Source organism: Acartia tonsa, chromosome 14 (genome assembly GCF_053477335.1).
Source record: "Acartia tonsa isolate MP-2025a chromosome 14, ASM5347733v1, whole genome shotgun sequence".
Lineage (NCBI taxonomy): Eukaryota > Metazoa > Arthropoda > Copepoda > Calanoida > Acartiidae > Acartia > Acartia tonsa.
In genome coordinates, this window is record NC_137273.1 from 2,274,779 (window position 1) to 2,287,698 (window position 12,920).

The 12,920-nt window shown below is 34.5% G+C and overlaps 2 protein-coding genes across 2 annotated transcripts in view; both read right to left on the reverse strand.

The window, feature by feature from the left end:
- The window catches only part of Zir (dedicator of cytokinesis), a 78,853-nt gene that overhangs the window by 57,387 nt on the left and 8,546 nt on the right, over positions 1-12,920 (reverse strand). The window contains exons 6-13 of the mRNA XM_080148184.1: positions 11,986-12,043; positions 11,529-11,567; positions 3,469-3,570; positions 2,835-2,921; positions 1,402-1,508; positions 987-1,028; positions 566-673; positions 18-91 (exon numbers count right to left, since the gene is read on the reverse strand). Coding sequence (XP_080004310.1) covers positions 18-91; positions 566-673; positions 987-1,028; positions 1,402-1,508; positions 2,835-2,921; positions 3,469-3,570; positions 11,529-11,567; positions 11,986-12,043 — 617 coding nt within the window. The remainder of the gene's footprint in view (positions 1-17; positions 92-565; positions 674-986; positions 1,029-1,401; positions 1,509-2,834; positions 2,922-3,468; positions 3,571-11,528; positions 11,568-11,985; positions 12,044-12,920) is intronic.
- LOC145306295 (uncharacterized) lies at positions 6,359-7,398 on the reverse strand. Its single transcript, XM_080148375.1, has 3 exons — positions 7,329-7,398; positions 7,023-7,092; positions 6,359-6,625 (listed from the first exon to the last, which is right to left on the reverse strand). The coding sequence occupies exons 1-3, from the start codon at positions 7,376-7,378 to the stop codon at positions 6,359-6,361; spliced, it is 387 nt and encodes a 128-aa protein (XP_080004501.1). The 5' UTR covers positions 7,379-7,398.

Sequence of the window (12,920 nt, forward strand, 5' to 3'; positions counted from 1 at the left end):
TCTATTAAATATATTACCTTGTAGAACCTTTTCAAGTTTAACCACCAGAAATAAATCTCCTGGCTGTGACGAAATGTCGAAAACACAAGATCTGTTTAATTATTACAATAATATCCTTATATAAAAGTAACAGGATATCTGACTGCCTGTTTGTCTCACCAACTAATGGACCATCATAAAGCTCCTTATATGTCCAAGGAGGGTTTATTACTAAAACTTAAAACTAAAATGGTTATTTAGTGGAGAGTATACATACTCTTTTATAACTTCCTGACAAAGGTCGTGCAATTAAAGAATGAGTGTCTGTAAACGTTGGACAACAAATAAATTGAATGACCTTTGTCTGGAGGTCCTTACTGCATGGTGTTGAGATGCGCCTGTTTGTGGGCCAAGGCATTCCCTCTACTTTGACTATTAGTTTTACGTGTGAGACAAAGCAGCAGTAGATAACATTCTTAGCATCTCTAGTATGACACAGTGTGTTTTAAACTCGAACACGACACCTCCCCTACAAAAGGCATGCCAAGGGTGTTCAAATGTACTAAAACAATATTATTGTAATTTCCTGGCACACGTAGAGGGGTCTGTTGAATCAACATGGCCTGACAACATTTTCTTTACTGACTCAGAATTCATGTCAAAATAAAAGTTCTCACTCACTTTTCTCTTCTCCCTAAATATAGAGGTGTGAATTCAATTAAAAACTTTGGGTACCAGTATAATTTACAGTTCAATGTCCGTCCCCTCCCTCAAATCATATCATCATCCAAACTACTTCGTATAATATAAAAGTAAAAGGATATAATCTATGTTTGTGTTTGTCTGTTGGTACCAAAGGATCTCGCTAACCGCTAAACAGATAACTTTCTTATACAGTTTCTCATTAATTCAGGTAAGGTATATGATATGAAAATAATTTTAAAACACACTCTAGCGACAAGAGTTTAAACTAAAATTACATTTATCTATGTCTCAAAAATAAATACCTTGCATCAAAAAGAGCCATACTAGCAAAAACAGGTTCAGCGTCCTAGTAAAGGCCATAATCTTAATATTAATTCTTTCGTATGTAATGAAATTAGAAGATTTTTACAATATTTTTCGAAGATTTTTTTTCATGTTTTTAATAATCCTTATATAAAATTAACAGGATGTCTTTCTGTCTCTCTGTACAGAAAGATCTTGCTAACTAGTTAACCGATATGGTTCTCCTTTTTAATGTAGCTTCTCTTCGGGAAGGTTTATAACTTAAACTATTATAAAGGAGTGTGCCCTTAGAAAAGAATTACACAACCTTTAGTGCCCCTTGACTTGAGGCTTCTATGGATGTAGCCTCTTATATAAAGAGATACCAGTATTGTATTTAGACACAACATTATAAGGTTAGGTAAGATTATGGTTTCCTGCAGGGCTAGAGCCAGCTCCAGACACTTGACCAGGATCCTGTGACCTTGTTGCTCGCATGGCATCTCCGCTACAGTCCTTCGCTCCACCATGGTAAACTCATCCTAGGAAAGAGATATAGAATTAGAATAATCCTGGATCCAGGATCCTGTGACCTTGCTACTCGCATGGCATCTCTGCTACAGTTCTACGCTCCACCATAGTAAACTCCTCCTAGTTAGAGAAATAGAATTAGAAGAATCCTGGATCCAGGATTCTGTGACCTTGTTGCTCGCATGGCATCTCTGCTACAGTCCTCCGCTCCACCATGGTAAATTCATCCTAATTAGAGACATAGAATTATAAGAATCCTGGATCAAGGATCCTGTGATCTTGTTGCTCGCATGGCATCTCTGCAACAGTCCTCCGCTCCACCATGGTAAACTCATCCTAGTTAAGAGATATATTATTAGAAGAATCCTGGATCCAGGATCCGGTGACCTTGTTGCTGGCACCATGGTAAACTCAACCTAATTAGAGACATAAAATTAAAATAATCCTGGATCCAGAATCCGGTGACCTTGTTGCTCGCATGGCATCTCTGCTACAGTCCTCCGCTCCATCATTGTAAACTCGGACTAGATAGAGATATAGAATTACAAGAATCCTGGATCTATAATCCTGTGACCTTTCTGCTCGCATGGCATCTAAGCTACAGTCCTACGCTAAACCATGGTAAACTCATCCTAGGTATAGACATAGAATTAGAAGAATCCTGGATCCGGTGACCTTGCTGCACGCATAGCATCTCAGCTACAGTCCTCCGCTCCACCACGGTAAACTCATCCTAGTTAGAGATATAGAATTAGAAGATTCCTGGATCCAGGATCCTGTGACCTTGCTGCTGGCACCATTGTAAACTTATCCTAGTTAGAGACAAAGATCATTTAAAAAATAAGCCAGAGAAAGTAAAAAGGTAACAACATCCAAACAGAAAAAGCGAGTTATAGAGTAAATATACATAAAAAGGTAAAGAATATGAAATAAACGAAAATCACAAAATCTTTCTTACTATGTGTCTCTTGTAGCATGCCTGACGGACTAACTAACAGAGTAAACTACATACTAGATGTTCAATGTTTTAGAGAAACTTCAAACAAAAATTTCAGCCGTCAATCTAATATAGAAGCAGAGAAAAGACAGAAAAACTTTTCTACTTAATGTATTTATTATTACTTGGAAGTTACACGAAAAGTAAAACCAAACTTGTAGCTGGCTAAAAGAACGATCCCTCCCATCCACCCCTTTTACCCCATCCCCTCCCCTCGTACTGGATGAATGAACTGACCAATAAATTATGTAAATGTTAGCAACCTAAATTGACAACAATATTTACCCTGTCATAATATCCATATGTATTCTATATCCATTTTCTACTTTTACAAAGTTACCTGTTCCGGATAGAGTGAGAAGAAAGCTTCAGGTTTGTTTTCAGATCTTTTGTGGGCATTGTCCTCATCTACAACGTCGGGATCAGCCTTAACAGAATCATCTTATCAAGTTAAAACTTTATAAATGATTAGGTAAATGAAAGGGATGTTAGTTGGTGTTATTGGTTAGAACGGCCAACTTTCACAATAATAATGAGTAATTTAGGTTATAATAATTAGTAAGTAGGTTAGGGATTTGCAGATTTAAACTCGGATGTTGTATTAGTCGATCATTATTAGAAGGCATGGATCTTAAGGGATAAGACAATGGACGAAAAATTTATATACATCCACAAAGATACTTAAAAGGCAATTTTAGCTTCTAATTGGCTGATTAAGAGAGTGTATCTCAAGATTGTAATGTAGTTTAGTGTCTCTATTAGCGTACCTAACATAACAAACTAACTCAATAACAGACAGAAACAGATTTTGGGGACCATCTCATTTTCAAAAAAAATTACCCTGCCCCGTAACGTTTTGTTGTTGTAAAAACACAACTGCATCATAACATGTGGTGCAACTTTCCTTGATTTTTCCTCTCATGGGGCGAAGCCACTCATAGTAAAAAAAAGCATGATCTATCTAAAATGCATACCTTGTCTAGGAGTCCAGGCAGAAGTTCATCAGGTTTGGAGGATCTGAGATCAAAGCTGGCCCAGGAGCCCCGCGGGGTCTCAGATCCTGACTTCTTCTCATCCTAAAATAATGTTGGATTAATATTTATTTGTTACTAGCGGTTACGCCACACAGAGGCCTCTGGGGGGAAGGGAGTTGCAAGGGGGTAAGGCACCTCCTTATAATGAATTTCAGTTTTTTTTAAATTAGGTTTTTTTCTAAGGGAGTTTTCTCTTGGGAAAATAATGGAAGCCTCCTCTAAAATAGTTAAAAACCTTTCTATGATATATGAGAAGATTCATAGAAAGGAGAAGCACAGCAGTTCTGCAGTTAGCAAATTTCTTTAGATAGACAGACATACAGGCATCCAATTACTTTTAAATAAGGATAAGCTAAGTATTTAAAGCTCAAAATTAACATACATAAAGTACAGTACTAAATACATACACATTTTAAAAGTACAATTTTCAGGGAGGGATGGAAAAATGGACTTTAAATTACACTGGAACCCAAAAATTTATAGGGTAAGGGGGGGGAAATTTCGGTTTTTTTTCGTTTTTTTTGAAAAAAAATGGGGTAAATATTAATATTTTCAAATGAAATCAAGACCAGTAGAAAGCTTACGGAAAGGACTATCAGGCCCTAAAAGGACATTATCCTAGGACTTTTAGAAGTTGGCCGAAATTGACTGCAAAAAAGTTACCGATATTTCCCCACCACCGGGGGAAATATCGGTAATTTTTTTCAACCTAAAAAAAATCGATGAAAAACGGCCAAACGGCCAGTCGAACATAAATAATCATAATTAGTATAGGTTATAGGGATTATCCACAAAAAGTTTCATAAAGATCGGACTATTCCTTCTATGTTAAAAATGAATTTTTTTGAAAGACGCGAATTTTCGATTTTTTTTTCGAAATTTTTTTTTTTAAAAACTTAAAATTAATATAAGAAAAAAACGTATTTTATTACTTTTTAGGCCTGATCCTAAAAAAGCTCACATTGAACTATAGATTTAGCCCAAAAAACATGAAAATTGATTAAAAATTGACCTCAAAAATTGAATTTGAAGCAAAAGTGTCATCTTTGCAAAATATCTTGACTACATTTTAACCTTAAAAAAATCGATGAAAAAAGGCCAAACGACCAAACAAGCGTAATAAATCATAATTAGTATAGGTGATTGGGATTAACCACAAAAAAATTCATAAAGATCGGACTATTCCTCCTATGTCAAAAATATTTTTTTTTTCAAAGGACCAGAAATTTTGATTTTTTCCTCGCAAAATTTTGATTAAAAAAATAAAATTAATTTTTTTTTGTTTTTTATCTGTTCTATTCATTTTTAGGCCTAATTCTTAAAAAGTCCATATGGAATAATAGATTTGACAAAAGAAAACATGAAAACATGACCTTAAAAGTTGAATTTTAATTTCTTTTGAAATTACCGATTTTTCCCCCGGCGCCAACTTTGGTCATTTTTGAAAAAAATATTAACCCGATTTTAAAGCTCTCAACGGATTTGGAAAAAGCGGGCAATTTCTAGTTCAAAAAGTTTTTCAGATCAGCACTAGGTCTTACCAATTTTTGTGTAGGTCGATCTTTACACACCTACTAAAAAATTTTTTCGTCCGACTTTGAGACCCAATAAGTACCCTTAATATTCATCTCACAAAAAATTCATTTTATACTTTTTTGTAGGCAATTTAATAAGGAACAAATTTGCTTTTATGTTTTTTTCTGTCATTTGAAAGGAACATGGAGAAAAAGGTCATTTAATGAAGGTAGGTCGAAATTACCGAGAATAGCCCCTTACCGAAACTTCCCCCCCCTTACCCTAACAATCTTGGCTCAAAAACTTTGGGTACTTTAGAAGAATTTCTATTGGTTGTTTTCAAACTTTTTAACCAATAATTAAAATCAACAGAAAAAGTAATTTTGTTAATTTTATAATTGGGGATGTAAATCAATTTTTCGTCCATTGTCTTATCCCTTAAGACCCCTGAAGATTACAAAGTCAGTAGGTATATGTAATACATACAAGTACAAAAATATATGCTATTAAAAAAACAATTAAATATAAGCATTTGCCAAGCCTTCTATATGTAAGACCTCTAACTGATTAGAAGGAACAGTTTGCAAATTAGAACTGATTTTTTCTCCATTGTTCTCAGTTTCTTTTTGTTGTACAATAGGCTTTCTTATCCCATTTATTGGGGATCCTGGCTTTGGGGGATTTCTTAGCACTACTGGTTCCTTTGTTGTTCATGATAATATGTAAAACTATCCATACAAAAATGAGAGTTTTAGATATATGAATTATAGGAGATTAGTAAGGTGACATGGGTTGAACTTCTAAATAAGTAGGTATTCTTCATTATTTAAAATATATGAATTGGTCATAATTATGAACAATTTGATTTAATAAGCGCATTTGACTTAAGGATTACACACAATTTCATGGAAATAAGCTTAAGAGGGTTCTTTTGAGAGGGGTTGAAGTATTTAGTATCATGAAATAATCCCCAAGCTCTCAGTTCTATTTCTACATGGTCTAATAGTAAAGTATGGCTCTATTGAATTTTTGTTTATCAAGTCCTACTCGGATATCAATCTTCTACTTTTAAAATCTAAAATATTCTGATTTAATCAAATTTTTTATATAAAGAGGGTGTTTTTTTGGCGTATTTTCCATAAAATTTTGAGTAACCATATAGTCAAATGAGCTTGTTAAGTCAAACTGTTCTTAATTATTACCATTTCATACATATACATTTGGTCATAATTAAGAAGAGTTTGACTTAATAAGCGCATTTGACTAAACGGTTAAACTCAATTTTACAGAAAAAAACGCAAAAGAAAAAACACCTTTATATAATTCTCTTTTGAGAGTATTTAAAATACTTAGTATCATGATATAATTCCTGAAAGCTATCAGTTCTATTTCTACAGGGTCTAATAGTGAAGTATGGCTCTATTGAATCTGATCTACTCAGCCTAGTAGAGGAACTTGTACTGCTGCTATCTGATCTGCTCAGTCTAGTAGAGGAGCTTGTACTACTGCTATCTGTGGAATTTGATGAATTTCTTTTTCTTCCATAGTCTGGTTTAGTAACATTATTCTTGGTGTCATTTTCCTGGGTATTAAAATTGAAGGTCATACAAGAATGTAAGTTTTCCTTTTTGGGCTGCTTCATATATGTTCCAGGATGGTTTTAGGCTATTATATAATGTGGACTTAAGTCTTTAGGTGGTTTGGGGCTATGTTTCGACCCCTTTCAATATAGAGCCACTAGAGAGTAGGGATGAAGCTGCTAGTACCTTGAAAGTAATTTGTAGAATATGTTAATTATACATCAATTTTAAAGATAAGCAGATTTTTCTTCTGAATTGCATCAAAATTTAATTGATATTCTTTAAAGAAGATGGAGATAAAAAATATTGAAACCTTTAATTTTTGATCTATCAATGATCTTTATGGAACAACCTTTATTATTTTGTTTTCCAGTTAATGTATTTTTGTATTTAATATACCAAATCAGATGTAGGTGTAATTGTAAGAGTTGAGGCCACTGATACTAATGATGAAACTGATCCTGTGCGACTGAATAAACAACTTCACATATCTGAGGCATAAATGTATAAGGAATATACATAGATATTATCATTTATTTGTCAGTATGTTCATAAGGCCAAAACTTGTATCGATGAAATAATTCATCGATACAAGTTTTGGCCAAAATTGTTTATGTTCTCTCAAGATGCTTTGCGCGTAAGCATCAAAATTAAAATAACAACATATGCTCTTTGTTGATATGTCCTTGATTATATGAAGTTGACCTGCTGCTTCTACTGTGAGCCAAGAAAGTAGCATTGGAATCCACAGACATTGTGTCAGAATTATTATCTGCATCTGATCAGGGGTGTATATTATATTCTGCACAAGATTCATTTCTTTCCTCAGCAACAAAAATATTTCCTTCCCCCACCCCCCTTAGTTTTTCCCCCAAAGACGGGGAAAAAATGGAAAAATGTTTTAACTACTCTTTATTTTAATTTTTCAGTGATTTTTATTTTTCAATCTTTTTCCTCCTTTGATATATATTTTTTTCACCCCTCCTTTGTCCAGGGATCCCATGAAGAATGTACATTATACACCCCTGCATCTGATTCTAGGATTCTCATGGACTCAACAGAACTGATGGAATACAAAGAGTCCCTCCTGCTCGGACTATCAAAACACTTTGTTATTTGTTTGTAGTAAAACTTATTTCAATTGGCATTATTCAAAATACTAACAGTTATGCCCAAAGAGGCCCCTATGGACACTTTGGTGAAGTAAGAGGAGGAAGTAAACTCTTCACTTTAACTTTATGTTTTTTTTTGGAGGGGGGGGGGGGCATTTTTCCTCTTCATAAATAGTTTAAAATCTTCCCTAGATCTATGAGAAGCTTTACTTGTAGAGGAGAACCATACAGTTTCATAGTGAGCCAGAGAGATAGATGTCCTGTTGTTTTTATATAAGAATAGGTATATTTTTTTAACCTCCCTCAGAGAAAGGTCAAATTTAGCATTATTGTTTATGCTTTTTTTCAAGTAAGGTCTTAATAGGAACATAAGATTTAAATTGTCAGCTTTAACTCTAGTGTTTTCAAAATAACCTGTTATCAACAGAACCGCTTAAAATTTGCCAAGATACTCTCTTAGACTTGTCTTTCTAGATAGTTTAGAATAAAGTAATCAAATGGCGGTTTCCCTAAAAGTGCAAAGAGAGCATAGAACCCCTTCCGCATCTTTATTTTAAAACAAATTAAAAATAGGGCAGGGGGGATTTTTTTGTTAATCACCTTAGGTAAGGTTAGTTTGGGTAATAGGATAGCCCCCTGCAGGGGTTAAGAAATTGAAAAAATAAGCCCAAAACAAGGAGAAAGAGAGTTCAGTGCTCAATAGGCACTTTGAGGGATAGCACCAAATAAACTTTTTTATTAAAAAAGCATTATAAAGACTTTTTATCATAAGATTTTCAAGCTATTATTTATTTGACCTTAGAACTTCTTCTGCGTAAAATATTTGAAGAGCTTCTCCTTCTCTTATGTTCATAAGATATTTCCATTTCCTTTTTAAATTTAAAAGTTAAGTCATAATTCATTTTAATAAAAACTAGATGCTACTCCCCCTAGAGGCCATTAGCAGCACTTGATGAAGGGGGAGAGGGAAAAGTCCAACCCAATTTTAAAATTCGGAGGGTAATTCTTCCAGGGGCTATTTCTCATAGCAGGGTGGAGATACCCTCCCAAAAAATAGTTGTAAATCATTCCTTGACCTGTAAGAATCTTCAATTGAAAGGAGAACCTTATCTTTCCAGCAGTTAGCGAGATCCTGTACTTTACACAGATAGATAGATAACCTGTTACTTTTTAATAAGGAATAATAAAAATGTTAAAAGCCAATTTGTAATGGGTACCTTAATAATGGAAAGAGAGTGTCTGCTAGAGAAATTAGTCTCCATAGCCATGTTTGGAATATTTTTATAATCCTCAATGTAAGTGCTTTACTTCCGACACGCATACAGACATCCTGTTACTTGTTAATAAGTATTAGAAATATTAAAAGCCAATTTTTAATGGGTACCTTTATACTAGAAAGAGATTGTCTGCTTGAAAAATTGGTTTCCACACCACCAATAATTGGAATGTTTTTATAATCCTCATTGGAAGTACTTTTCTTCAGGGATGGTGATCGAAAAGGAGACGAGCTGCAATCATTAACATTTATTTGAATTATAGACAGCTTTCCGCGAATATTGAAATGTAAAATTATAACCGTAGCACCGTAGGTCCGGGCAAACAAATCTGGTATGAATTTTATGATTTTTATTTTAGTACTTGTGGAAAATTATCAATAATACGATGCTATACATGTTTTATTTGTATGGCTGAGAACCGGATCTAATCCACCGGATATTAATCAGTTTCGAAGCCATACTGGGAAGACCGGAAAGAAGATGAACTGCAATTATTACATTTTAAGTTTCTTCTTAGGTTAGGTTATATTGGGTACTGAAAAGCCCCCGCAAGATTGAAGCCTATAGCATTGGTCAGGCACAGAAAAAAATTTGCCCTCCCTAATTATTTTCAATTTATCTTGATGTTATTGTTTAGTTATATAAGCCAAATCCGTCAGGGTAAGTGGCTTAATTTTAGGCTTATTTTATCGTTTATAGTAATTCACTATAACATATTAAATTGTTAATGTATGAATTATTGTCAGTTTAACCAAAACAAAGCATTTGACGAAGGTAACAGGTTTTAGACGATTTACAGATATTTTTTTTTAATTTTTCTCATATTCATTCGAATCCGGTGGATAGGAACCAGTTCTGATCCATACAAAAAAACTATGTCTAGTATCGTATTATATCCAGCCATCTACGAATATAAAAATGTACAATCATAAAATTAAAACCAGTTTTTTAAGCCCGTGCCTTCGGCACCTCGGGGCTAAAAAAAACTGGTTTTAATCTTATAATTGTACATTCTACATCCGCGGAAAGCTGTTTATAATACGATGTGAGAAATAACTATTCTTGTCAATAGATCTTTCCAATAAGGAAGGAAGCTTTAAAGTGAATTTCAGCGTTCTACTCCAATTTAAAAGTTTAAGAACAAACACCTTTACGGAAAATCTGCGCAATTTTAGAATTTGAAATACAATAATATAAGCTTTTAACAAGCATATATATATTTAACCTTCTTAATTGAATGTTGAGACTGGATGATCTTTTCACAGGGTTCAACTTCTTGGGCTAATTGTTTAAATTTATTAAGATTTTAATAAAACTCATATTTAAAGTCACTTTGTCTGTTCGTTCGTCCGTACCACCACAGGGGAAATTTATTGTTTAGTTTTATTAAGATTTTAATAAATACTCACCTTTTAATTCACTTTGTCCGTCTGTCCGCAATACTATGGGAGTTATTTAATTTTCTCGGCAACTATTCAAGATAGATGGATACTTTTTTCTGTGAAGATTCATATCAATGAGCATCCAGTATATAATTAACTTGGTCCGTTGGTCTGTCGGTCATGCTTTAAACGATACTTTTTTAAAATACCTATAGATTTTGTGGTTTTTAAAAAATGATTCTTTTTTCTGAATATCTGCTCTATAACTCACTTTGTCCCTTAGTCCATCTTTAAATTTTTTTGTGCTTCACTACTTATGAATGTAACCCGCGACCTTGGCTCAGCATGTGGCGCATTCGCTCGTCGTCGGGAAGGTGATAGGTTCGAATCTCGGTCCGACACCGCGTCATAACTAAAGACGTTAAAAATGGTTCCCACTGCTACTATGTCAGATGCGCGACGTAAATAGTTAGAGTGGGGGGAATGCCTTGGCCCAAAACAGGCGCAACTCGTTACCATTCACAGTTGGGACTTCTCAGACAAAGGTCGTGCATCTCAGAGAGTTGGTTGTCTGATGGGCGATTGGACGCTTTACACCGCATTCATAAGCGGAGTATGTTTCAAGGTGCGTGGAGAGAGGTCTAGTTACCTAGTACCCGAAGCGACACAAAGCCCCCTAGAGTCTTAACTAATGGATGTAATCATCCTTGTAATGATATTGTGAATACGCAGATTATTGCCATTATTATTTCCTTCACTGTTTACTACACTGTCATAAACTTATACTTTATAATTTTATGCTGTTTTTCAGTTATATAATTTTGGCGGAAGGCATGTCACACGACAATTAACTTAACATATAATATACATTATACATGGTGAGAAAATAAATAACATTATACATTATCACTTATTGGGTAGTCAAACTACAATGTTTATAATATCATATTTATAAAAATACTATTAATATTTAAACAAAGTTATCTAGGGGCACTTCAGTGAAAGGGGGGGGGGTGCTTTATATTATCTTGGGGGCGATTTCTCTTCCCTTCCCCTCAATCCTTCAAGTGCCCCTAGAGGACTCTAGAGATCATAGCTGCAAATATTTAAATTTAAATAATAAAGTGGACTTACCTCTGTATACATTGGAGAAGGATCGGGGGACATATCCATCTAAAATTTTTTAAAAAATATTCAATAATCTATTACAATTTTAGCTCTGATACACATTTATGTTAGGTTAGGTTAAAAAGGGTATAGAAAAGCTTCTTTAGGATAAGAATGCATCCCCAAAAGGACTGTAAAAAGTTTTCTCAAAAATCGAGTTTTAATTAAAGTCCCTATAGTTATTATTCTTATAAAACTTTGGGTACCGTTGTAATTTATAGTCCATTGTCCCCTCCCTATCTTTTCCATATTAAGATTGTATTCTATTAATTCAACTAATCAAGATTTAAAAGTTCCCAAAGTTTTTAAGTCAACCATTTGGAGACCCAATTTATAAACCTTTGGGTCCAGTTGTAATTTACAGTCGAATGTCCCCTCCCTCCAACGTTTTTAGTTTTTTAGTCTTTGGGTACCAATGCCTTACCTCATATTCTTGGTGCTGTAGAGTTTCTAGCAAAGTTATCTTCTCCTCTGCCCTATCCCTGCAACATAAAATATCCTTATATAAAAGTAACAGGATGTTTGTCTGTCTGTCTATGTGTCTGTTTGTTTGTACGGAAGGATCTCGCAAACAGCTGAATCGACATGGTTTTCCTTTACAGTGAAGCTTCTCTTACATCCATAATAGATTTGACTTTATCCATAATAGATTTGACTTTTTTTTTTTTGGGGGGGGGGGTAGATATACCACACTTTTCTGGGATCTTGCTGAGTCAAGTATCAACTGTTGGGAATATCAAAGGATGACTCCATGCAAAATTTGATCCGGATCCGGCCAAAACCGGCCGTGAATTTTATGAAAAACCGGTTTTTTTCCGGTTTTTAAGGGGTATCTGTAAATCGATTCAGCTAGAGCAAAACCGGTTGGAGGTACAAAAAATTTTACTTCACATGAAATTTAGCCAATGCAATTGCCTACAAAAATGTACTTCATCATTAACTTGATTGGATAACTCTTTCCCCTCCTAAATGTCCATTAAAACCTCGGAAACGGCAAAACTCGCTAAAAATCACGACTTCGGCGGCGAATAACGGCTAAACGGTCAGCCGGAGGCGAATGAAACATAAATAAAGAAATGTCCGCCTCAAAAAGTTGTTCAACATCAAAGAGATGCTTGAAGTCTCTAAAACGACTCCTTCCCCTCCTTCAAGGGGAAAAACTGAAAAAACGTGATTTTCAAAAGTAAGCCCACTTCGTGGGTGTGGGGGGAACTGAACCCGTCACCCCAGGGTCACCAAATATAAAGTGTAGGCGGCCCACAATGCTGAATTTTCACCAAGTGAAAGTCTTGTGTCAATATCTCTTATGAGAAAAAATTTATTAATTAATTAAAATTTCAAATTGTGATTTTTTGATGG